The sequence below is a fragment of the Rhinolophus sinicus genome, linkage group LG05 (assembly GCF_036562045.2).
Source record: "Rhinolophus sinicus isolate RSC01 linkage group LG05, ASM3656204v1, whole genome shotgun sequence".
NCBI classification, from domain to species: Eukaryota; Metazoa; Chordata; class Mammalia; order Chiroptera; family Rhinolophidae; genus Rhinolophus; species Rhinolophus sinicus.
The window spans coordinates 28,569,783-28,594,076 of record NC_133755.1 but is presented as its reverse complement, the minus strand read 5'-3'; the positions used below and the strand labels follow the sequence as shown (position 1 = coordinate 28,594,076).

General features: G+C 37.0%; 1 protein-coding gene across 4 annotated transcripts in view; it reads right to left on the bottom strand.

The window, feature by feature from the left end:
• The window catches only part of EML4 (EMAP like 4), a 141,051-nt gene extending 116,853 nt beyond the window's left edge, over positions 1-24,198 (bottom strand). For 3 of the 4 annotated variants that reach the window (XM_019757062.2, XM_074331922.1, XM_019757065.2), the window contains exon 1: positions 23,895-24,191. In XM_019757062.2, the coding sequence (XP_019612621.1) occupies positions 23,895-23,919 (25 nt within the window). In that variant the 5' untranslated portion in view covers positions 23,920-24,191. Of the gene's footprint in view, positions 1-23,894 lie in introns of all 4 variants that reach the window. The other variant, XM_019757066.2, reaches the window with a different exon arrangement.
• Between the last annotated feature and the right edge of the window lie 96 nt (positions 24,199-24,294).

The window sequence follows — 24,294 nt, the reverse complement described above, 5'->3', positions numbered from 1 at the left end:
AAAGTGGCAAAGACCTGGAATAACTATGCTGTTGTAGTTTGTGGGTGGGCCCTCATTTCCTGCCTGTTTCCCCTACACTCCCCAGCAAAGCACTGGAAACTTCAGTCCTTTGCTTTATGTACTCTTTTCTCCCACCAAAGATTCAATAAAAGACATGCCAATATTATCATGTGTCTGCAAAACTCTAAAAATGCCAAAAGAGATTTAAAACATTCCTTTTAAGTATGAATTTAGAATCGTTATGTTTATTTAGAGCCAAACTGCTGAATTCGAGGACTACGGTCTCTACAAAGAAAACTGATGAGTCTGAGTTAGTGCTGCAATTTCTGTAACACTTTTCAACCAGAGATAGCTTTTGAGCCCAGTGACCAGCAAATAAGAATTCAACATATATTTGTTAAATGAATTAAATTTGCCTGACAACCACAAATTAACATTTATCTACATAAACATTTACAATGAATTCACAAGATTGCTGTCCATGTGTGTAGCAAAGTCTATAAGTAATTACCTTTAAAATTCTTACTTCCTTACTCATGTCTACACGGTACTGATGATTTCTCTTCTAAATCTTAGCAACCTTATTTACCAGTCATTGCTCACCTCATTGAAGAACGATACCGTATCAAAATTGTTTTTTGAGACTGGCACGAATGATGTTCCCTGTAATACTTATCACCACCTCATACACAGCAAATGGTCTCCTACCACACACAGTAACACACAGATCACTTTTGTCCCCTAACACACTCACCATTTGATGAGTAAAGGACAGAATCTGAATTTCTGTAAAGCTTGGTTCCTTCTCTTTCCTACCCACTCTCTCTCCTGATAGGTTACCCTCCTTTACAAAGTTTTCACTATGCCCTTTGCAGTGCTGCTTCTTTTATAAATAAACTTCCCTAGATACTTGACAGAACCTCACTCTACCTCTCTTTCTCTATACCTCTCATACAACAGCACAGACGATGTCAGCATTTTTAAATCTTCTTTCCTATAGTGGCACACGTATGATTACTCCAACAGTCTCTGTTAACAACCTTTCTCCTTTACTTGCAATTGGGCTCTATCTAACCTTAATCATTATCATCAACAGACTCCCCAACTTTCGCAGTAGTTTTAATGCCTGTCTTACTATCTCACTTGCCTTTTCAGTCGTCATCCACCTGGGTGACTTCCAGATGCATATGAACACCCTAGCTGTTCTCAAGGAGTGAGGAGATAGCCAACTACCGCGGTCTTTCCCTCCAATACTCAATCGAATAACCCACCTCTACGACCACTCTAGCCGTTGTCACCCAGAACAGTTACTAATCTGAAATCTTAAAATTCATTACTTTGGCCTATAACCATCAATTCTTATCCGTCAGCTTGTTCACGCTTCTTTCCCATCACACTTTACTCTTTAACCTCATGGAAACCTCTGGAAGTATGCTCCTCTATTTTCTTCCCACCTATCAGCCTTGTCTTGGCTTCAATTCTTTCCCCATCCAGCCTAGACCCCCAAGATATCTCCTCTCTCACTACAGTATCTGCAACTTTTGGTCCCTGGCACTTCTCACACCACTCTTTCTCAAGTCTGTCCTCCCCAGTATCAGGGCACTACAGAGACTCAGGGACCACTACAGAAGCCACAACAAAATCCATGGTCATCAAACTCATCTCAATCTCTCTACATTTCCCAAGTAAACTCCCACTCCTATTACCTTCGGTAACAATTTCAAATCTTCACAACTCTTTTCCAGCTTTTAACTTCACTTCTATCTCACACTTACTGTTTCCCTAAAAATAAGACCTAGTCGGATAATCAGCTCTAATGTGTCTTTTGGAGCAAAAATTAATACAAGACCCGGTATTTATATTGTATTATATTATATTGTGTTATACTATATCATATTATATAAGACCCGGTTTTGGGTCTTACATTAATTTTTGCTCCAAATGACACATTAGAGCTGACTGTCCGGCTAGGTCTTATTTTCGGGGAAACACGGTACTCAGAATGTGTCCTCAACTCCTCTTTCAAAGAGAAAACAGCAGACTTCGGGTAGGACTGCCCCTCCCCCAAACAACGTGCTTATATCCTTTTCTCCAGACTCAGTGAAACAGTTGTCTCTTTGGTGAAGTTCTAATCCTCCCCTCAGTGCTCTGCATCACAGCACCTACAACCCCTACTACTAGCTGCAAAAATTTTATGTCCATCATACATGTCCTCCCTCCCGCCCCCGCCACATCTGCCCTACCTACTCATTCATCATCTGCCCTCAGCATATAAATATACTCACATTTCTTTCAACTCAAAAAAAAATCATGTTCAATTTTAAGTCAGACTTCCTCTAGCTCCCCCAAGAAAGCTCTGGTAGGAGTAAGTTGTTTTTGGCATTTTCGGTTTCCACTCACCACCTACCTTGTAGCAAACTGGTCTCTACAGTTCTACTAAAGTCACTAATAACCTAATTATAGCCTCACAACAACCCTATGAACTAGATAGATACCTGGATTATCCCCATTTTACAAATGAGTCAAAGAAATATTAAGTACGTTGCCCCAGGACAGAAACCAGTAGTGACTGTGGAAGCCAGGATTTACACCCACTGTAACTCTCTGTAGAGCCCATTATCCTATTTCAAATACATGTATTCAAATTACAAGCAGAAAGATTATTCCTCCAATTCTAGCTTATAAATCCTGGCTAGAGGAGTGGAGGTGGGGTGTGGGTAGATACCTCTTAAATTTTCAGAATTGTAATCTGTGTCGATAGCTACTGATAATACACTTAATGGCTTAACTGACATTTATCCCCTCTTCTAATACATGTTCACTGGTTTCTTCTGAAGTGCCAGTAAATGATTACTTTCAAATTTTTGTTTTTTAAGATAAAATGTTCCCACTACAATATATTTCCTATATATTTAAAATTACTCATTTATTGAAAAGACTTACAATTTGAGTTTACACTATTTACGATCCTATAATTCTAGACTACTGTTTTTGATTTACTGATGGGAATTTTCATTTAAAAAATATTACATTATTTGGTTAAGTAGATTCTTAAATATATCTTTACAAACAGAAGTCTTTATCACTTCTTGACAATAGATGACTTGTGATTTTATTGCCTGTGTTCATCTATTTTGAGTTTTCTTCGCCATCAATAATTTTTCTATTAAGGTATAAAGACACAATTTACTTCCTTAAGCCAACATTTATTTAGATTCTTCTAGTGCAGCCACTTTTCATTTTTGCATAGCTCTTGTATATATTTATTCTACAGCCTATAGAAACACTACATAAATAAGCGAAATTTATTTTTTCAAAGTACAAAGGCACTCATACTAATCTCACATTATAAAAAATGGGACTTCCCTTCTCTTTCCCACAGAGGGAGGAATGGGTCAGCAGGCAGGGGTGACTACTGTATTAGGTATTATAAAAAACTGCCAGGCTCTCTACTCCACAAACATGCTTCCTCCTGGGGAGGATAGGAGCTACTAATTTGATGGGTTAAGAGTCCAAAGCTTTCCTTGGACCTCATTTTTAACAAGAAGGAATGAGGTCACTGCATAGAAAGCAGGGCCATCTTCCCGTTTCTCACTCTCACTAGCACTCTGCTCAGGCTCTCCATTGGGCTGATAACTGGCTGTGCAAAGCAGGCCTGTAATCTTCCCGCCAGCTGCCAGGTAAGTTAGCACACTGAACTCTCCCCATAGGTGAGGATTTGTTAAGGATGATAGCAGCCAACTCCCAACTTGCCGATAGATCCACGCTGCGTTCTCAAATTCCAGTATTATCAGAGGGCCTGCATTTTAGAAAGAGATGGAGGCATCTACTTGATGCTGTGTCCATTATCTAACTGTCAGAACCTGGGAAGAGGAGGCTGACTGGCTGGCATCCCTAACCTCCACGTTGACTGTCAGCTGTTCTCAGCAGCTGATGATCACAATACCGCACTGAATCAAGCACATAGTAAGTGCTAGATATTCTTTCCTATGTCCTTTTAATCCCCATCTTGCAAGGTCAATATTTTTTATCCAAATTCATTAATGAGAAAACTAGGACTCAGCGAAGTTAATTTGCCCAACCTTCCAAAGCTAGTAAATTGTATACGCAAAGTTCAATCTGAAATCTGATTCCAAAATTCTCAATTACAATACTCAACTTAATGAAAATAAAATAATTTCAACTAAATGAAATAAATGTATGATATGAAGCATGACCAATATTTGAACAATCATCACAGCTACATCTGTCTGCAATGAAAGAGGAATAACATGATCATGTAACATTTGGTTAATGAAATACTACCAAGTTCTCTAGAGAATTCAGTTATTGAAAAATAATTAACTTTAATAACACTTGGTACAATAAAGATTGGAGAAAAAAATCTTCAATAATCTGATGCTACATTTCCGTCCAGGTTTCCTGTGGTAAATATGCAAAGTTGCAATAAAGCACCTTGAAAAATGAGTCATCTTGAACCAAACACAATCAACAAAATAATGATTAACCAAAGGCTGGCACAAATGCATAGTAAGAGAATTCAAGTTCAGCCTCTTAAAAGATAATTCATGTTTAATACTTGTATCTAAGAAACATGAGCCAATGACCAGGTCTCTGTAATGTCTACTGGATACCCACACAAGCATATGTAGACTGCCATTTAGAATTTTACTGTGTCTTATACTTTTATAATTATCATCATTTACCTACAAAATGGTATATTAGACTTCATCAAAAACTTAACTTTCCTACTTATCAAAAGACATCATTTAGAAAATAACTAGGTAAGCCAAAACATGGAGGAAAATACTAACGGCAATTATAGCTGACAAAGGATTTGCAGTCATAGCACATAAGTTCAACAAATCAACAATAAAAATATAAATAATCCAAAAGAAAATGAAGTGAAAAATAAAATAACTGAAAAAATATAAACATATTTTGTTTAACCTTATTTTTAAATAAAACTTGACTTTCTTCACCAAATATTGCAGGACATTCCAGTTTTAAATACACCACTAACATCAGAAACAAAGTTCATGATGATATATTTTTGTGTGTATTTACATAGACTATACAAAATATATTACAAATATAATTTAAAATGAGAAAAACACGAATTGCCCTAAAAATGGTAGAAGGGAAATCCTACAACCATCTGACAATAAAGATCAACACATTTAAAAATAAAAGTGCATATAATGACTCTTAACAGATTAATAACTAGTGAAAAAGCTGAAACAAAGTATATGAACAACGTCCTTTTAAGAAATCTCAGAGATGAAAAAAGGCCAAAACTTAAAAGAATTTAAATCATTTTAGTTCTCATTATAGCATTAGATTGGGTTTGGCCTTAAGAAATAAAATTGCAAAAGCAATTTCATTCCTAAGAAATTTTCCACTGTCAGTCTAAACACTTACACAACAGACATAACTCAAAATACTTTCCCTCTTTTTATTCTTCATCCCCAAACCACCTTTTATTAATTTTTCCTTCAGTGGAATAAATTGTGTGCACATTCTGTAGTGTTTACTATGAAGCGTGCTGTGATGTAGCTAAAGAGTAATGTGTAGCTAATGGATCCAATCAGCCAAACACATCACTCCCATGGCCTCCCAGCCATACTGTTCACCATGTCAGAGCCTGCGAAGTAATTTTACTAGCATTGGGTTTCACCTATCACTCTTCTAGAGGAGCAAAACCTGAATGCTTTTACAGCTGTCCCTAGAATCCCAGGGTCTCTAGATAAGGACTGAAGAAAAGTAAAAATGATGAAATGGCACACTCATATATTGTCTATGGCTGCTTTCATGCTACAACAGAGTTGAGTTTGCCAACCCCTACACAAGACTGTAAACACACACATCAAAACACGTCAAATGACTGTTTAGGAAGGTAGGATCTTAAGTAATTTCATCATGTCTCTACCTTCCAACTCTGAAATGTGATAATATTTTCTATAAAAGCAAATTAAAGAAAAACTTGGCAAAAAGGCTACATAATAGCTTCTATCTGATTTCCCTTCCTCCACTGGATAGCTCTTCCAATTCTTCTAAGCCTTGTTCCCCACGCCACGTAAACAGCCACACCAAGTTGATCAGGGTAAAAAACTAGGAGTTATCCATGATTTATTCCTTTTCTTCACCCTTTACGTGCACCCATTAGCACGTCCACAGGCTCTTCATCATATATGACAAGTATTACCACTTCACCACTATTACCCAAACCCCAGTTGTCGCCATCTCTCACTAGTCCTCCTGCAAGAGCCTCCTAACTATGATCTCAGGTTGTAGGGTTTTGGGGGAGAAGGGACTTAAAGTAGTAAATGTGGCAACAGAAGAGTATAGATAACTCACACACTCCAATAGTCTAAAATTTAAATTTTATTTTTCTCATTTTGGAAAGAGTATGTTCAATTCTTAAAACAGGTTTTTAAAAAGGAATCTTTCCGCTTTCATTTAACAAATCTTGCTGCCTCTTCCTACTTTTATAAATTTAAAATGAAATCATTAGTACCTATTTTCATTGTGAAACACACAGCCGGGGGGAAAAAAAGCCAATTTTGACCTCTTAATGTGTCTTGTGATGTTGGTGACCAGGAAAAATGGATTGACTGCTCTCCTATAGCTCTACAGTTTAAAGTTGAGTGGTTGAATTTTTCATAAAACACTCATTCTCCAATATTCAACGTAAGAGAACAGTAGCAAATGAAAGTACTGTGGAGTAGTAGAAAGCACAGTAGTTTTGATGGCATGACACTTGGGTTTAGTTTTTGCTTCATCACACTCATTGTATAATCTCAAACTTGGCCCTCTTAAATCTTATAGCTTCCTCATTTATAATATAGTAATATTAATGCCTGTTCTAGCTCCTAAAATTGTTAGTGACTCAAGAGAGATCATGTTTTTCAAAGTAATTTAAAAAATTAAACTTTAAAGTATAAATATAAAATGTTAACAATTACTGAAATATATCATTTTTCTGTAAGTCTGAAATTTTAAATTTATTTCCTCTAAATTATTTATTAAATATAAAAAAAATTTAATTATAAACGTTACTATATGGCTACAGTAATCAAGACAGTGCTTCATAGATAATCAGCAATCTACGAAACAGAATGCAGAGTCCAGAAACAGATGGACACATATGTGGTCTATCGATTTTCAGCAAAGATGCCAAGGCAATTCAACAGAGAAAGGCTAATATGTTCAACAAATGGTGCTGGAAAAAGGGGTATCAATGTGCAAATAAATGAGCCTTGATTCTAACCTCATACCATACACAAAAATTAACTCTAAAGGAATCAAAGACCTAAAAATAAGAGCTCAAACTATAAACTTCTGGAAGAAAATGAAACTATGACGTAAGAAATATATATTTCATTTCTGCCTCTAGCTCGTGGCATAAAACTCCTAAAACTCTCGGAATTTTCTGTGTAACAGGGATGAAAGGCGCCTTTCAACCATACCTGAGTTGATGCTAACAAGGTGACTTTTGGAGGCTGGGAGCTGGTTGCCACAGGAACCAACCATGTCATGAGAGGGTGGAAACCTTTGGGGAGGGGAGAGGAACTAGAGATTGACCCCATCTCGGTGGCCAATGATTTAATCAATCCCTGCTATGTAAGGGAACCTCCACGAGAACCCTGAATGATGGTGACCAGCGAGCTTCCAGGTTGACAAGCACATCTAGGTGCGGGAAGGGTGACATTCCGGAAGATGGCATGGACGCTCCACACCCCTTCCACGTACCTTGTCCAAAACATCTCTTTCATTTGGGTATTTCTAAGTTGTATTCTTCATAATAAGCCAGTAATATAGTAAGTAAAGTGTTTTCCTGAATTCTGTGAGCTGTTTTAACAAATGATCAAACCCAAGGAGGAGGCTGTGGGAATCCCCCTTTTAGAACCAGTCAGTCAGAAGTACTTGAGGCTTGGACTTGAAATTGGCATCTGAAGTAGGGGGCAGTCTTGTGGGACTGAACCCTTAAGGATCTGCGTCAACTCCAGGTACTGTCAGAATTGCCTGGTATAGAAAATGCACACATTTGGTTTCAAAAGTGTTGTGAGTAGAGGAAACAGTTTTCTTTTAGAATCTTTTGTGAGCTTGAGTTACACAAAAATTTCTTAATTAGGACACAAAAAGTATATACTATAAAAGAAGAAAGAAATTAAACTTCTCATAATAAATTATTGATATATTGGATTTCATCAAAATAAAAACCTTTCACCCTTCAAAAGACATTACTGGAAGAAAATGTTTTCAAAACACGTAATTGATAAAGAACTATCAAAACTTAAGACAAACAACCCAATTAAAAAAAAATCAGCACCAGACAGGCAAATCCATAGTCGTAAAGTAGGTTAGTGGTTGTGGGGAAACATGTATGTGAAAGCTCATAGCAGCTTTCTTCAAAATAGACAAACGTCCATCATCTGATATATGGATAAACTAATTATGATTTATTCAATAGAATAAAATGCTACTTAGCAATAAAAAGGAACAAACTACTGAAACACATAACATGGATGAAACTCCAAAGCATTATGCTAAGTGAAAACCACAAAAGACCACAGATTGTAAGATTTCAGCTATATGAAATTCTAGAAAAGACAGAATGTAATGACAAAGCAGATCAGTAGTTGCCAGTAACTGGGGATACAGGGAATTTCCTGGGCGAATGGAAATGTTCTATGTCTTTGATTATGATAATACACAGCTATATAAAATTTTCAAGACCCATTATACACTTAAAGTAGGCATATCTTATTGTAGGAAAAGCACAGCTCAATAAAGCTGAGTTTAAAATTTTGACATCTCAAAACTACTCTGTAGTTTTCTTTTTCATTAAAATAAAGACATATGAAAATGAGGTGTTCTGTGATGTTTCAAGACAAATGACTGTAAAAATTTGTTATTAAGAATGCATTTCATTTGATAACAAAAATGCCAGCCAAATTCCCAAAGGAACAGAGTTTTAAATACTCAGTTTTAAAGAAGTCCAATGAAGTTTGACAAAACAGCAGATTGGCTTATCCAGGGTTACACGAAATGTCAGTGATAGGAGGTGAAAACATAATCTGGTAATACGCAGGTGAAGAAAATTCTCAAAACCTTGTCCTAAAGACACTTTCTTATATAACTCTTAGGAATGTGTCTGTCTTTATTTATCTTCTCTGCTGATTTTCATTTGCCCAAGGGTATATGGCAAGTCTGTTAATATCTTGTTATATATAATACGTGTTATATATAAACATATTATATATAGTAAATAATGGTATAAGAAGAAACAAGGTAGCAAGAAATGAGTTAAGAAAAGGGATACTGAGAGGATTCCAAAAATACAGGAAGTAGTCAGAGGTAAGGCTGGAAAGATAAGGTTGGAGCCAGGTGGCAGGGACGCTTGGATACCAAGCTAAGTTTATCTCATAGAGATTAGAAATGATAAAAAGTTTTTAAACTGGGGAGTGACAATAAAAATGTATTGAAAGAACAATCCAATGGCCACATGCATATTAAACTAGAGTAGGCAAAGATCAAATGCTAAGACATTAAAACAATTGCCTAAAACAGGTCAGAACACTTAAAACTACATCAATAGTTTTCAACTACTGAAACAACGTCTTTGTTGTTGCTGTGACATAGTACACTCCCATCTCATTCAAAAAACATCTAACATCATCTTACAGGTGCTGCTACTACACAGCTGTTCAAAGCACAGCAAATAGTCCAAATCGCTCTAAGTACCAAAATAGGTGTTCAGGTCCGGAAAGAAAGGGGGTCAAATGGTGAAAGAGGTGACCTCATCCTGGTCATGCAACCCACTGTTTGCCTCTACCATCACCACCACCCACAAACAGCTGTTTGCAGAGCTCCACAGCATCCTGGAAATTCTCCTTAGTAACTGCATAGGGGTCCTAAATCCAGGTTGACAAACAGTAACCTATAGTAATTAACCTTCAAAAAAATAAGATTTTATAGAAATACGATCAAATTCTTCCACAAGAAAAAATATTACAAATGAAAGGAATACATGTCCAAACATATAAAAGTACTATAGTAAATAAAATTTTAAATATGAATGATGCAACAAAAAGACAAAGTAAGAATCTGAGAATGAACATACAAGAAAAGTATACAAATTCCAAAATCCTATCACAATCAGATACAGTGACTAAGATGTATGATGACAAAGAAGCACCGTTTTCAATGTTTTACCCACCAGCTTTTTTTTGCACTCCCAAGATTACTCTTCTCTAAGCTTATCTGACACAGCCAAACCCCACACAGGTAATTATCACCATCTATGCTACAATATGTTTTATAATTCACAATGCAGACATCAATGGTTATACAGGAATCACTGATGTCCTAAGAGTGAATAAGGAAAACTGCTTATTGTCTATCTCCCCTCACTATAATATAGCTTCAGTAGAGGAGGGATTTTTCTTTCTTTAGCTCACTGATATAGTCCCAGTATGAAAACAATTCCTGGTGTGTAGCAGTTGCTGAATAAATATTTGCTGAATTATCAGATTTTCATTCTGGGACATAGTTCATTTCAGCCACCAAAAAGCTGTCAGATATATTACTATAATGATCATCCCCAAGTGAAGGGTTGTAGTAACAGGTGCAGTCTTATTCAATCTACTTATCAGTTCCTTTTGACGGTATATTGTAAACTGAAATTAAGATGTTTTTGGTTCTCTAGAAAGTTATGGTTAATTTTGTAAAGTATCTGACAGTTCCTGAAATCATGGCTAGATAACTGTTAGTGCCTTTGCTTTGCCACTTTTTATAGTTATCCAGGTGAACCAAATTTCTTGAAATGTAGTCCAAGAAATGCTGTAATCATAAATTACAGCATCAATGATTATTTCCTAAAACAAGTATACATTACAGATCATAAACTAAACAACCACAGGACTCATACTCCATCAAAGACATAGAAAAAGCAAATATCTTAGAAAACTACCACTTAAAACAGGGAACAGAGAGAGGACAGAAGTTACTGAATTCACTGCCTTAAATTCGGATGACACCAGTAGGGCACAGATGACAACGGCCCCTCCACAGGTTGAAAAAATTGCAACTAAAGTGATCTCTATTGGTAGTTTGTCATTTTCTCAGGTGTATGGGAGTAGGAAAAAAAAGTAAACGTCATTCCTTTAAACTGTTTCCAAGAGCTAGAAGGTCCATTGTTACCTAACCTTTATTTTTCTGCTTGTACCCCAAACAAAAACATGCATTTGAGAAAAACATAAAAGGCTAAATAGTGAACGCTTAAGGTAGCCCTCCATGTTTCCAAAGCTTCCTATATTTCACCATCACAATTCTTATTACTCTGTATTGTAAAAGCCTACATTATAAGCTCCATAAGTGCTTTGTTTATAGCTGGAAGACTGCAGAGCACATACCAAGCATTCAATAAATATTTCCTGAATAAATATTGCCTAAATCTGCCACAGAATTATAAGCTTCATGAGAGCAGGGATTTCAAGTGTCTCATTCACCAATTTATCACTGCACTTAGCATACAGCATGTGATCCAAAAAAGCTAATTAAAACCCCTTTACTTAATGAACATCTTTATGACCAAGAAACACAAAATAGTGGCTTATAAGTCTTAAACCCACAACCTTAGTCCCATCGGAGTATGCACTAATGAACCAAGAAGTTTCAGCGTGCAAGTTTCAGTGTGCATATAATCTTTAAATCTCATTCACAAACAGAAATTTCAAGAAAAGAAGTCAAATACTGATTACTTTCCCAATCAGCTCTCTTTATTCCAAATTTTGTTCTCCAATACCTTATCTCAAATAATGTACCACACTAGATCCTAAAAATCAAGAAATTGTGCCAAAAACATATCCTTACTAACCATAATTGGAGAGGGTTAAAATCTATGAATGCCAAGAGGTACTCAAAACAGTCAAAGAAAATCAAAGGCTATGCCCCAACTAAACTGAAAACAGGATATCCTTCAAAGTTTTTTTAAAAAAACCCAAAAAACAAAAAACTTCCTACTCACTCATCAACAGAAGTCGGTTATGACACTTTTCTGGAACAAAGGCTCAAAGAAAAATGCAAACAAATTTTATCATTTGCTCTGACATGTCAATTAAAAATCAGCATATTACTGTCACTTAAAGATCAGCATAAGACAGTCACTTTGAGACCAGTATGCGAGTGTCAAATATGACTTAAGGAAAAATAAAAACAGGAAGTCATCAATTTTAGAAAGTCAGAAAAAGTACATTCTAAGGAAAAAAAATTTAAAAAGGAAACGAAAGTAAATTCTTATTATGGAATACTGCAAATATAATACAGCATAATTTGACTCTATAATATACTAACACTTTACTGATCCAAGGATATATCTTAAAAAAAGAAAAACAAAAGAAACAAAGATAATCTTAAGAGAAAATACAGGGAGCAGAAATGATCTATAATTTAAAACATGTATGTATTATCAAGTTTGTAAACTAAAAACTCATGTATTTTACTAAGGGCCTCATTCAGAAATCCATTATTTTACTGAGGAACATCTGGTATCCTGTTATTCACATTATCACAAACACTAGCAATATTTATTAGGTATGATCCTGTCCCTGTAGGCGTGACAGCCATACAATTTAAATAGGCACAGGCCTTGAACTCTGGGTTCTTCCTTTTTGAGGTCCAAAACAATCCTTATGTAAGTCAAACCAGCTTTATCTTGTTTCCCAGCCCACAGATTTAAAAATTGTGCAAAAAAAGAGGCTAGACTAGACTAGAAACCACTACCAATCCAGTAACAATGAGCACCTCTAGAGCCTAGAATACCATCTTGCTCCAAAAGGAACCTTAGCGTCTTAGAGAAATAGCTGACTGCAGAATTGGAGCAAAAAGTGTGAAAGAAAAGTTTGAACATCCTGTCACATCAGAAAGCAAGGAAGCCAGCAAAGACCACTTGGATCAGGATTTAGGAGTCAACATGAAGATGTTTCCACAGACCAAAGATGGGAAAATCTGAGCATCTAAAAGAGCAATCGTAGCAGATAGAAATACAAATATGTAAAAATCCATAAGCTTCAATTTAAAGGTACGGAAAACAAAGAAACATGTTAAATAACACCAAAGGATTCATCAGTACTGTGTTAAACTCTATAGGACAAAAGGCCTAGTTTCTTTAACAAATTGCAAAGGAAAAAAAGGAAAGGGAAATATACAGATTAAAAGACTTAAGAATCATAGCAACCAAACGAAATGTAGGAATCTTGTTTAAATCCTGATTTAAATAAACCACTGTAAAATGATATTTATGAAAAAATTGGGGATATCTGACTGTATATTTGATATTAAGAAATTACTGTCAAATTTTAGGTCTGATAATGAAAGAAAAGTGCTATCTTTCAAGAGAAATAAACTCTAATATTATGGGTGAGATTTTAAAAAAAGTAATGAAAACAGAGGAAAGGGTAAACCACTGACACTAAGTGCCATATAACAGCGAGGAGGAGCTATAACTGTCTAGAGTCATTTAGTGCAAGGCGCAAATGGCCCCACACAAATAGCTCCTGAAGGCACCACTGTATTACAGCACAGAACCATGTCTAATGCTCGTAATAACCACCATCAGTCATCAAAAATAAGTTAAATTATGTTCTATACACACAGCGTAAGAAGACCAGATGTTCAAATAATGGAATACGATACATTCAAGTTTATAACTTGCTGAGAAGGAAAGATGATTACAATATTTTAAGTGAGAAAAGAAAAACATGATTGACTTTGCTGCTTAAATACATTTTCTTTTACCCAACCCTCTCACACACACCACCTAACAGCATCTTGTTCTAAGATAATTGCTGATTGTTTAAATATAGAAACAGGATAGTAAGACATATAATCCTGAATGACTTCATTGACAGCAAATACCTTCGAGCTAATTTACATTAATGGTCTAGTCCATGGGTTTAACACAATGTTTAACTGTAGTACCATGTTTTCCCAAAAATAAGACCTAACCGGAAAATAAGCCCTAGCATGACTTTTCAGGATGACATTCCCTGAACATAAGCCCTAATGCGTCTTTTGGAGCAAAAATTAATATAAGACCCTTATTTTCGGGGAAACACGGTAATATAAAATGTTATGCAGTTATAAAATTACTAAAGAACCATAAGAAAATGTTCACTAACTTAAAATGACTTAATTCAGACCTGAACCTACTGAAAATTACATAAAATACATATATGCATGGTTTTATGGGCTGAATCGTGCACCTGAATCATCTCATTGTGTCAAAAAGTAAGAAAGTCCTCAAATAATAATGGGAACATGTTAAAAGAATGCAAAAGTCAGCATGAATGGGCACCACTAGCCAAAATGGGGCCAATTTCAGCTTCAAAATAAATAGTAATGGATTATGACCCATTGAAAAAAGTAGGATACCCAAGTCCATACAGATATACCAGTAAATTGAAGGTCTGACAAGAACAGAATATTTACAAAGTTTCAAAGCATATCCTATAAAATACTTCTTAATTACAATTTTTTAAAAAGCAATTTTTACAGCAGAGAAGCTTGGCAGACACCACGCTACTAAAATGATTAAAATGGACATCACTAGTAATGGGACAAATCAAAATTGTGTGCCACCTGACAGGATACAACGAGACAAAGCACAGCTTCACTTCTGCGTCATTTATGCCAAAGATACATAACTTGAATCTGATGAGGAGGAAGTATCAAATTTAGGAATGTTCTACAAAACAACTGGTTCTACAAAATGTCTAGGTCATGAAACCCAAGGAAAGATGAAGGAACTGTTCCAGGTTGAAGCAGACTAGAGACATGACAACTAAATGCTACATTTGATTCTGAACAGGATCCTTTTTCTACAAAAGACCTTATTAAGACAATTAGCAAAACTTGAATGGGTCTGAGGATTAGATAGTAGTAATATCAATATTAATTTCCTGATTGTCTTGGTTATAGTATGGTTGTGCAGGAGAATGTCCTTGTTTATAGGATTTACACACTAAAATGTCAGTAGGTGATAGGGCATGAGTTTAGCAATTTAATTCTAAAATCACTACGAACATAAAGAAAACACTGGCCCACCTCGCATCCACCTAGGTGAAGGCTGCAAACATGTGCCTATAGAGGCCAGATACTGAAGTAAATACCTGAAGCAAGTAGGTGTAAGGTAAGGACTGGGGTTGCTTACCTGAAACACCACTCAGTGAGTATATGCTTCATCTGGAATGCAAGCCCAGGGGCAAGACCATTCCATTTTTCAAGAGAAACCAAAGATCCAGATTTTTATGTGAAATTTCCCAATTTTTAAATTACTCAAAAGGGCCAAACAAAACATGTCTGTCGGCTAAATCTGAACCACAGCTGCCTCTGGCCCAGAGGCATGTTTCTCAAACTGAAGCCTAGGGATAAAAGGAAACCACATGATATACATGGAACATATTCTTGGAGCCACAGTTTATCCCAAGAGTTTGCCTGGAATTTTCTGGGACAGGAGATATTTCTATATTTTTTAAATGTTGTATTATGGAACAGAATGCAAAATTCACAGGATTTTTTACAGCTTTTCATTTGAAAATAATTTCAAGCTTACAGAAAAGCTGTAAGAACAAGAATAGTGGATACACAGTACAACTGTATAGATTCACCTATTAACATTTTACTCATTTGCTTTGTCTGCAAGTAAGGATCCTTCCATTTTCCTTTGCTCCTGCTCTCCCTCTATACATATATATACATACCTATATGAGTCTGTATACATACATACACATATGCGTATATATATAAAAAAACACATATACATACTCGTATTACACAATTTTTCCTGAACCATTTGAGAGCAAGTTATTCTACTTATATCGTGGCCCTGTATCCCTCACAACTTTAGTGTGTACTGCCTAAGAATAAAAAAATTCTCTTACATAACCTTAGGATAGTTATTAACTTCAGTAACTTTAACATTGATGCAATAATTTTATCTAATCTACCATCCACATTCCCATTTTGCCAAGTGATCCAATAATATCCTTTGTAGCATGTTCCTTCTAATACAAGATCCAGTCCAGGATCAGGTATTTCAAGTAGTTGTCATGTCTCTTTAAGTCTTCTTTAACCTGGAACATTTCCACAGCCTTCCTTTGTCTCTGTAACAATATGTTATTTTTTAAAAGTAGTCTCCTCACCCTTTTAAAAAATAAGATATTCTCAATTTGGAATTCAATGTTTCCTCATGATTACATTCAGGTTATGCATTCCTGGCTGAAAAATGACATAAGTCATGTGTCCTTTTCAGGGCATCACATTCAGAGGCACACAATGTCCACTGGTGCTATTTTTTGTGATGATGCACTCAAGGTGTTATCTGATATCACCACTGTATAGCTACTATTTTTTCCCCCTTGCAACTAATAAGCAATATATAGGGAGATATTTAAAACCATGCAAACATTCTGTTCATCAAAATATCATCTTGATTTAGCATCTATGTAACAATGATTCCTGTCTGAACCAATCCTTATTACAATGGTTGCAAAATTATCACATGCATTTTTAAGTTAAATAGACTCCAGCTTTTGGCTACACTCCCAGATCCCTTAGGTGTAAGCCTCCTCCACTTTAGGAGCAATGGTTTGAGTACAAGACTAGAATAATCAAATCAGGCACAGCTTCCAGAAAAAAAAAAAAATTGTACTTGAGCCATGCCTTAAAGACTGGATAGATTTTAAATAGCTAATGAGGTGGGGAACTAGTCAAGACACCGACAACTTCAGCAAAGCTGAAAACACAATATGGTGAATCCTTTTGCAAAAAATCCTTTTGCAAAGTAAATAATAACATACCCCAACCTATCAGTTTTATAAAATCAAATTTCTACATAGTGAGTTTGCCTCAACTACACTGATTCTTGAATTATAGATATATTTTTGCTGCTATTGATATTAACTATAATCGGTATATTCAGATTCTAAAAACTTCAAAAACAGAACACACAATTTATTATAACTGCTTCTGATTGTTCATACACCTTTTCATGTATATGCCAGCCTCCAACCTAGTCTCTCAACATAGGGATTAGCCATTAGAAGTGTATTTTTCATCTGATTGTGACCCATACATAGTAAGAGATAAATTTTACATTGCAATTCTAAGGCAAACATATAAAACTGAAAAGCTGCTTGAAGCAGTAGCATGTGAAGCATCAGTATTTTATCATCTTTCTTTTCCTTATTCTTATTAATGTTAGTCCTGACCCCAAATAAATTGATTTCTAAATCCAAAATAGGTCATGCACAAGCCCTGCACTTGAAAACCACTAGAACCTGGCACTGAGTTCTTTATCAGATTCCCAACAAAGTCTGGAACAAAGTTTTCACTCATTTCAGGTGAAATGAGAAGAATAAGAACAACCTAATGAGTTAATTTTTTAAAGGACTCTGAGATTGTGTACGATAATTTTTTGGCCTTCAAAAGTTATTTCTTTTATGAAACGATAGTGAAAATGAAGGTTAACTTGATAATTACATACTGGTCCACTAATTTCTTCCCCAAATTTTACTGGAGCATGGAATCACTGCTCTGCCGTGAGATTTCAAAGACACAAGACTGTCAGCCTTCAACAAGTTTATAATTTGGCTGGGGAAATACAATTTTAAGACTTGTAATAATTACTTCTACCACCTTGTAAGAAGAGATATTATGTGATAAGTACCCTAAGAATGCCCTTATGTTAAAAGTTCAAGGGTAAATACCATGCTTCTTTGAAAATAAGACCTAGCCAGACATTCAGCTCTAATGCGCCTTTTGGAACAAAAATTAATATAAGACCCAATATTATATTATATTATACCTGGTCGTATGTTATATATTACAAAAAACCCAGTCTTATATTATAGTAAAATAAGACCGATATTATATTAATTTTTGCTCCAAAAGACACATTAGAGCTGACTGTCCGGCTAGGTCTTATTTTCGGGGAAACAGGGTACTTTGGGCTGGGAATGAAAGGGAACAAATAAGGAATATTTGAGTTCGGCCTTGAAGGTACTGAGAATAGTAACAGGGATGAAAAAATACCAACCCAATTTGGGAAACAAGAAATAGGTTATTTTGGCCCGACATAATGGAGGACCTTGAGAAGAAGGCTGAAGTGTTTGAAAGTAGTCATTAAAGCAATGAGGCAATGGGAGAGAGAATGGCATAATCAACGCACTGCTTTAGGAAGATTAATCTGAAGCTCCCCACCTCTCCAATAAATTAGACAGGTGGAGGCTCCTGAGGATATGCAATAATCCAAACAGGGAATAGTAAGTGTTCGGACTGTGGTGGTGAAAAAGTAAGGGATGAGAGAAGGTGACAAGGAATGGTAAGTCTTAGAAGAGACTTTAACGTGGTAGGCAAAAATGGCAAGGAATCAAACATGATTCTGAGATGTCAAGGCTGGGTGATACATGCAATGGAAAATAAGGAAAAGAAGGTGATTTAGAGGAAAGGTAGTTCAGATTTGGGTATGTTGGGTTTGACGCACCACTGAGTTAGGAAGAGTCGGTAAAGGGGGAGGGCAAGGAACAGTGGGCTCCATCAGAAAAATCTGAGTTCAAGTTAAAAACAAGTTAGGATCCAATGAAAAACCAAGAATATAAACATATATATAAATACACACATACATATACATATATACATACATATATAGCATGTTTTTAAGTATGTAAAAAACTATGCATAGAAAAAGACTAAACACAAGTATATCAACATGTTATCAGATATCAAATATCTTTAATATGCATACAGATAAGCTAGAAAAAAGAATTCATTTTTATTTCTTCTTTTATACTGTGTTTTCATTATTTAAAATAATATGGATACAAACCTGACAAGTTAGGCTCCCTGGATTCAAATAGTCTTTTCAAAAAAATAGTAAACTCTCTGAACCTCAGTTTCCTCATGTATAAAAGGGGAATTTCTTCTCTCCCCAAGTTAGTGTGCAGGTTAATGGAGATAAAGTTTTCTATAAACTATACAGCAATATGCAAAGTTAAGGCATTATAATAGTCTGAGACAACTAAAACTATAGGACAAAAGATCATAAACAGATGTTAAAATATACTACAGATTTGGGAATCTTCCACACTGATTAGTGGATGAAGTAGATTATTTCTTTAGATTTTCTAAAAGTCTTAGAATTGATCTATTTTAAAATAAAAATGTTCTCAAATTTCTTACGAACAAACATTTAAGTTGTACATGTTACAGAAATGGACTCATATACATAAAATTAATATAGTACTTTACCCACATATTATTCAAATTTAAACATAGGCAGAAAAGACCTAGTACTATTATTCCCTAATATTTGAACTGCTAAATCAGTGACTTCATTGTTTTAAAAAGCCAGGCTCTATAGAGATAAATTTAGCAATCTCCACATGCTCTCTCTCAGAAATTACATGCTTACTTAATACATTACATTGCATGGCATTCTAAATGATGCTTCCTCCATCTACTCCCACTTCTGGTACTTTCCTTATGCTTAAACATCTCTAGATATCTATTTAAGATAGCAAGCTCCTAATGAGCAAGAAGCGTGTCTTGTATTTGTCCTTCCCATAAGAACAACCCAGCACAATACTGGTCACAAAATAGGTGTTAATCCACATACATGCTAAGAAATACTCTAGCTAACTCCTATTATAGATGCTGTAGTAATCATTTAAGAATTACTATTCACGTCTTGTTATATAACTTAAGCCCTTCAAAATAGAATAAGAAAACATAAATTAAGAAAAATTCCCAATAATGAGAAACATTTTATGTGACGAAACATATAAAAAAAGCTTTAAACTAGATTAACATTTAAAAATCATATACTGCACTGTACCTTTAAGAAAGCAAAAGTATACATGAGATTAGAGTCATAGTTCTATTGTATTGCTAAGGATTGTTTTTTAAAAATATTTCATAAATTGATGCACGCTGCTACTATTTGTTTATACCCCACACCCAGAATGTTATGTTTCTTATAGATACTAACCCTACAATTTCATTCATTTCAATTTTTCTTTAAAAATAATTTTTTGATTTTTTTTTTTTTTTTAAACTTTGGAGCAGAAAAAGTTAAAACTGACATAGTTGATTAAACTGTATGCTTCCTTTAAAATATAAACACTAACCTCTAGGTGAATTCCAAGGTAAAAGTCTTAAAATTAAGCCTTAATTATGAAAGAGAAATGCTAAAAAGACTAAGCATGAAATGCACCTAATCCCTGCCTTGTGAAAATCAATAAGAAAAGCTGTGTCAATAGTTTTCCACTTTTGCACATATACCTGAGATTTAAAATATATACTGTATATACATTTTGTAAGCGTGTCTTGTGTGTATACCTATATAGTGATCTGGAGGCAGGACATCAAGTTGTTTAGGGTACTTCCCCTCCCCACTAAGTTTTTAAAAAGTTGTTTCCAAAGTGCTGCCTTTTTTAATTACCATAATTCATAAACTAAAGATACCAGCCTAAGGGAAATTCCAGAGCACCAGCACCTGCCAGCCAAACTGCCTGAAATTCATCAGCTGCAGAGATTGAAAGCATCCTTTAGTTGTTTTTATATAAAACAAAAAGTAATACAACAGGTATATAATTTCAATGTAGCACGTATAACATGGCGAGTCACTTAACATTCCTCTCCAAGATTTCAAAAACCACTACACACATTTTAATTGCCATCAGAGAGCTGAAATGCACATAACAGAATGTTTCCCTTATCTAAACACTCAACAATCGGGGTATAGTTAAAATTTTAAGTTTTCCACTTACAAAGTGATTCACTATAAGATTCCTTTAAATAATCAGTTTCTCTAGAATCATTCTGTTTATAAAACATCAACTTTTCTGCTTATAAAAATGTAGTTTCTTACCTTTTTTTTTTTTTTTTTCCCCAATAACCCATTGTACACACGAGGACACAAAAGAGGCAACCAAGTACAGGAAGGGATTCCCTTCTTCCCCAGTTGGGTGAGGGATAAATGGGGGCAAGTCTGCCTGACTAGCTTAAGGACACCACTGCCACACTTGCAGGACCCAAGACAGAACTGAAGCAAGGAATGTTAGTGCTGGACAGGACCCAAGAGTTCATCTTGCCTCCCATTTGGGGAGAACACTGAGCCTTAGAAAAGGCATGACCTGCCCAAGGTCATGGAGCCTGGTAGAAGCAGAGCAAAAACCCAGGCTTCTTAACTCCCTCTGGTGTTCTTTCCACCAGGGATGCAAAGCGATCCCTTATAGAGCAGATCATAGGATTGCCTACGAGGGAACTATAACAGGAGATACACACGTACACTTCCTTGAGAATTAAGTAAACGCTTTCAATACTTGTGACCCCAGAAGAACTTCACATGTTTTGAATTCTTGTTTGGTTAAATAAAAGTTTTTAAACATCTACTAGAATACAAGTGCTTGCCTTTACATTCATTGCTCTCTTGATAAAATGAAGATCAATGTAACTCTAAGCTCTAGACTAATGAACTGCAGGGAACAGAAACACACAATTTGGCAAGAGTTGAGCAAAGCTCTGCTTAAAGGCTACCAGTAAAATATACCAGCACTACCCCTCCTCCACTCCAACCCTTTAAGGTTTCAATTAAGATGAGGCCTAGTTTTACTCTTACAAGGGGGACAGAAAGAGAAAGCAGAGCTTCTGCTGAGAAGTATCTTCATCAGGAGCAGCTCCAGAAATATTTCCAGGAACCAACCATTCCTTGCCCTCTCCACTGACCCAGGTTCCTCTCTTTAGAGACCAGCATCACCCCTGTTCCTGATCAATACCGTATCGAAAGATAGGTTTCATCAATGCACCATCCAAAGGATGGGATCAAATGAGTAGGAAAAAAATCCAACATTAGGGTCAGCTCTAACGCTCTTTATGAAACATGGGAGCCCCGACTGCAATTGATCTTCTTCATCTTTCAGTCTCTCAGATCAGTTGCCTCATGAATTGGGTAAAAAGGGATAAAGTTATTTAACACAGTATATCCACAAAATAAATTTTAAGTGCCTCCAACTAGTGAGAAAGACTCCCTCAAAACACAGAAGATGAAGCTTCGGCAAGTCTTCCAGAAGTTCTTAGCACCAACAGGAGAGAAGCAGGACAGCTGATTCTACTGCGAGTAGTGATTCCATCATTCCTACAGGCTGAGGAGCTAACAGTGCAAAGATAGTTCTGCCCCCAAGCACCACCACCCCCAGACACTCAATTTTTGCCCTAGTATATGATCATCCATTTGTGACCATATAGAACAAGTCTTTTGGTCCACGATAATTAGCGAGTAAGTCCAGGCATGAGGCTAAAAAAAAAAAAGAAAGGAATGAGAAGATGCCTCTTTAAAAGGAGCCCAAGAATGAAACAACCTCCCTACATAAGGAATTAAGACATCAAAGGTTAGATAATGGACAACAGGTGCCTTTGGGGCGGAAAGAGTAACACTTAGTTGCATCCTATTTTAGGATTTCACTCTCAAAGCATTCTAATGTGTGGGTTTTTTTCTTCCCAAAGAAAGGGCCAAAATTACAGTTTTTATTATTTAATACTTAGGGGTCCATTACTCTTCGGCTTACTTTCTTAAATTAAAAAAATCCATCTAATACCAACATGTCTGAATAAAGTATGTCCCATGGCCAGATCATGTACTGATCCTTGAACACGAACCAACTACTAGGGATTTATTATTAAGAAATGCAATAAAGGTGTCTGAATACAAGCGACCTCTAAATAAAACACCCAAGAATACAAATCCAGCAGCAGGTATCACATAACTGCAGTATCAGCCAAAGCAGAAACTGTTTCTCTCACCATCACAATAGTTGAGCTCAATCTTTACAGTAACCAGATTTCAAGGGCCTCAAAGAATAGTAATTCCAGACACAGGTTAAAGGGCTCTTGAGTACCAGCCTCCAGTTCTGTTTCCCTTAGTCAGTTACAAAATTTACTACCTTTATTTGGGTGAAAGGGAACTCGGAAAGGATACTTCAGCCTACTTCATAACCTGTTCCCTTTCTCCATTCCACAAAGACAACATATTCCAAAAATGGAGAATCCCTTCTTTCCCTGACAGAGGCCCCCTTTCCTATGGATTCACTGGGCAGGATTACTTCTCCCCAGCATGCCTGCAGAGCCAGAAAATACTTCTGCTTTCACTCCTCTTGAAGAGGGTCCCCCAACACAGATGCATGCACCTCTTCCTCTCCTGTATTAGGCAAATGATGCTTCAGTGCTTCTGGTTCTCTCCACTACTGCGAAATGTTCAGAGAAGCGGAGGGAGTGGAGGGAAGTTGTCAGTTACCCTAAGATACTTAAAAGAAGCCTCCAAATTTAAAGTGAAGACTGAGGGGGTGCCCCCTTACTGAAGAGGGAATGGGGGTCCCGACGCTAAAAGGGAGCCTCTGCCTGGGTGAGGGGTGTCTCCACCATGAAAGGGAGACCAGTATGTGGAAAGGGGGAGGAATGTTGTACCCTGAGTGGGGTCAGGGTTTGAAAAAGGGGTGTCCCACCCCTTAAGGTGGGTCTGTGTGGGGAGCCGTGAGTGTACGGGGAGGGGTGTAACAGCTACTGGGGCCTCTCAGAGAAGGAGGCACTGCTGGGGAAGGAGGACCAGGCACTGAAGGGGGCGCTGGAAGGAAAAGAGGGTCTTACTGAGGGCTGGGCAAGGGGGGAGGGGTTATGATTCGACCGGAGCCTGTAGAGGGGCTGCAGCCTCGAGGGGAACATGTGCAGAGGAACTACTGCCATCCCGAGGGGCAGGGTGGAGAGCAGGGCCTGGGCTGTATATAGAAGGAACAAGGTTTCCACCCTGAGCAGGGGGAGGCTTCCCCAGACGTACTCACCGAGGCTGCCGGCGAAACCGTCCATCTTGCGGGGAAAGCGCCGGGATCGGGGCTCAGCGGGGCGGGCACTTCATTCAGCGGACAGAGTGGCCGACGCTGAGCCTGACCCGCTCGCACTTTAGGTCGCCCGGCTCGGCTTCCAGCTCCCGCCTCCGTCGTCCGCCGGTTCGTCTGTCCGCCCCAGGGGTACTTAACCGCGGCCGCCAGGGCCACTTCCCCGTCAGGTTGAGAACCGCACCGCTCCGCCGCCTGCCCGGCCTCCCTCCCCAGCAGCAGCCGAGAGCGCCGCACCGCGCTGCGCTGCGCCCCGCCCCCGCGCCCGCGCGCAACAGGAGCTCCGCCCCCGGCGCACGCCGTCACGTTTCCGACTCCGCCTTCCACGTGATGACACGGAGGCGGG